The sequence below is a fragment of the Lucilia sericata genome, unplaced genomic scaffold (assembly GCF_015586225.1).
Source record: "Lucilia sericata isolate MDLA Ls3-8-SP2 unplaced genomic scaffold, ASM1558622v1 Contig001831F_arrow, whole genome shotgun sequence".
NCBI lineage: Eukaryota > Metazoa > Arthropoda > Insecta > Diptera > Calliphoridae > Lucilia > Lucilia sericata.
In genome coordinates this window covers 82,501-85,000 of record NW_023995727.1, presented here as the reverse complement: position 1 = coordinate 85,000, position 2,500 = coordinate 82,501, and the positions used below count along the sequence as shown (strand labels likewise).

General features: G+C 36.3%; 2 protein-coding genes across 3 annotated transcripts in view; one reads left to right on the top strand and one right to left on the bottom strand.

Annotated features, from left to right (window-relative positions):
- The window catches only part of LOC119612797 (transmembrane protein 19), a 620-nt gene extending 142 nt beyond the window's left edge, over nt 1-478 (bottom strand). The window contains exons 1-2 of one of the 2 annotated variants that reach the window (XM_037968664.1): nt 192-478; nt 1-112 (exon numbers count right to left, since the gene is read on the bottom strand). The exon at nt 1-112 is cut by the window's left edge and continues 142 nt beyond it. In XM_037968664.1, the coding sequence (XP_037824592.1) occupies nt 1-112; nt 192-312 (233 nt within the window). In that variant the 5' untranslated portion in view covers nt 313-478. Of the gene's footprint in view, nt 113-188 lie in introns of both variants that reach the window. The other variant, XM_037968663.1, reaches the window with a different exon arrangement.
- A 449-nt stretch (nt 479-927) lies between these two features.
- LOC119612799 (ruvB-like helicase 2) overlaps nt 928-2,500 on the top strand; it is a 1,901-nt gene continuing 328 nt past the window's right edge. Inside the window, exons 1-2 of the mRNA XM_037968665.1 lie at nt 928-1,592; nt 1,755-2,500. The exon at nt 1,755-2,500 is cut by the window's right edge and continues 328 nt beyond it. Coding sequence (XP_037824593.1) covers nt 1,125-1,592; nt 1,755-2,500 — 1,214 coding nt within the window. The 5' untranslated portion in view covers nt 928-1,124. The remainder of the gene's footprint in view (nt 1,593-1,754) is intronic.

Genomic DNA, 2,500 nt, shown 5'->3' with positions numbered 1-2,500 from the left:
CCCAAAGCAGCACCTGATTTATTCACAGATTTACGCCTGAGAGCGGTAATCATAAAGGCCAAGGGAGCCAAAATAGAAAACAGCCATCTAGTAGGTGGTATAATGTTTGGTTCTAGAAACAAAAACATTTTTGCATAATTTAATTAAAAACACACCCAAAAAATGATTTATGAGTTAAAAATACTTACTACCTTCGAATTCTGGTGTCCACCATTTGGAAAAGGTTAGATTACCTAGCCACATAAATAAAGATAAGGGAATAGAAAGGCCACAAAATAGAACCGGCAACCAGTCGCGTATATTAACAGGCATTTTGCGGTAATTTTTTAAATTAAACAAAAACTGTTTTAATTTTTTACTGAAATTCCCGACCAAAATAAACAATGCAACAGCTTTCACTAGGCGAATTCATAAAAGGTGGTGTTATTCAATCAGCTGATAATTTTTTTCTTAATTCGCCTGGTTTACGTAGCTGTCCAAAGTTTGTTATTGTTTGTTAATTTTTATATTTAAAAAATTTCGTTAAACGGAGAAAAACTTCGTTAATATTTTTAATTATTCATGTTAAAAATATAAAAATACCAAGCATCTCGTAAACAAATATATATTTAATATTTTTTTTTAAAGAATTCAAAAAATTTCAGTTTTTAAACATGTTCATCAAACAGAATCTGTTTGATGTCCCAATTTAAATACATATGTTTGACGACCTAGGAAATTCTGCTTAATCAAACAGCAATGTATTTTTCGTATCTCGTGTTTGTAGCAAACACTTTTTTGTTTGAAGTGATACGTAGTTTTCTCGTTGCCAGATTTGACGAAAATCGTCAAAAAAAAGCCAACGGCTTTTCGTTATCCGCCTGGGGTATAAATAAAAGCAAACAAGTGGCAGCTTTAGTTTTTTAAATGTAAACAAGACAGACATATGTCAAAATTGAAAAAAACACGCTGATTTTACAACATTCACAATAGTAAAACATAGCGAACCGGCAGGAATAAATATTTTTTGCACATTTTAAAGTTTCCCAGGCAACCAGGAATTAACAATAGTTACCAGAAATTGTTTATAATTAAAATAAAATCTATATTCTGTGAATATACATTGAAAAGACAACACACAAGAAATGGCTGAAGGCGATAAGATAGAAGTGCGCGATATTACACGCATCGAACGTATTGGAGCACATTCTCACATCCGTGGTTTAGGTTTGGATGATGTTTTGGAGGCTCGCGCCGTTTCCCAGGGTATGGTGGGACAGAAAGATGCTCGCCGTGCCGCTGGTGTGGTCGTACAAATGGTACGTGAGGGTAAAATAGCTGGTCGTTGTATTCTCTTGGCCGGTGAGCCAAGTACTGGTAAAACAGCCATAGCGGTTGGTATGGCTCAAGCTTTGGGTACGGAGACACCATTTACTAGCATGTCAGGTTCGGAAATTTATTCTTTAGAAATGAGCAAAACAGAGGCACTATCGCAGGCTCTGCGTAAAAGTATTGGTGTGCGTATTAAGGAGGAGACAGAGATTATTGAAGGTGAAGTGGTGGAGATACAGATTGATCGTCCGGCTACGGGTACAGGACAAAAAATTGGAAAGGTAAGGGGAAATGTTTTAAGGAAATAGAAAAGTTCTTGAAAAAATTCTAAAATTTTCTGGAACGAAAAATTTCTAAAATTTTCTATTGAATTCTATACGAAAAATTAAAAATATCGAAATTTCCAAATATTCAACAATTTGTTTCCTGTTTTGTTTTCGCAGGTCACCTTAAAAACCACCGAAATGGAAACTAATTACGATTTGGGCAACAAAATCATTGAGTGCTTCATTAAAGAGAAGATACAAGCTGGCGATGTGGTAACTATAGATAAAGCCTCAGGAAAGGTTAATAAACTAGGACGCAGTTTCACTCGTGCTCGTGATTATGATGCCACAGGTGCTCAGACCCGTTTCGTACAGTGTCCCGAGGGAGAATTACAAAAACGCAAGGAAGTGGTACACACTGTTACCTTGCATGAGATAGATGTTATCAATAGTCGTACTCATGGTTTCTTGGCCTTGTTTTCGGGCGATACTGGAGAAATTAAACAAGAAGTACGTGATCAAATCAACAACAAAGTATTGGAATGGCGTGAAGAGGGCAAAGCTGAAATTAACCCTGGAGTATTGTTTATAGATGAGGCTCATATGCTGGATATTGAATGTTTTTCTTATCTCAATCGTGCGTTAGAATCTGACATGGCTCCTGTAGTGGTAATGGCCACAAATCGTGGTATTACACGCATTAGAGGCACAAATTATCGTAGTCCTCATGGCATACCTATTGATTTGCTAGATCGTATGATTATCATACGTACGGTACCTTATACAGAAAAGGAAATGAAGGAAATTCTTAAAATACGTTGCGAGGAAGAGGATTGCCTTATGCATCCCGATGCCATGACAATTTTAACTAAAATTGCTACTGATACTAGTCTGCGTTATGCCATACAGTTGATTACTACCGC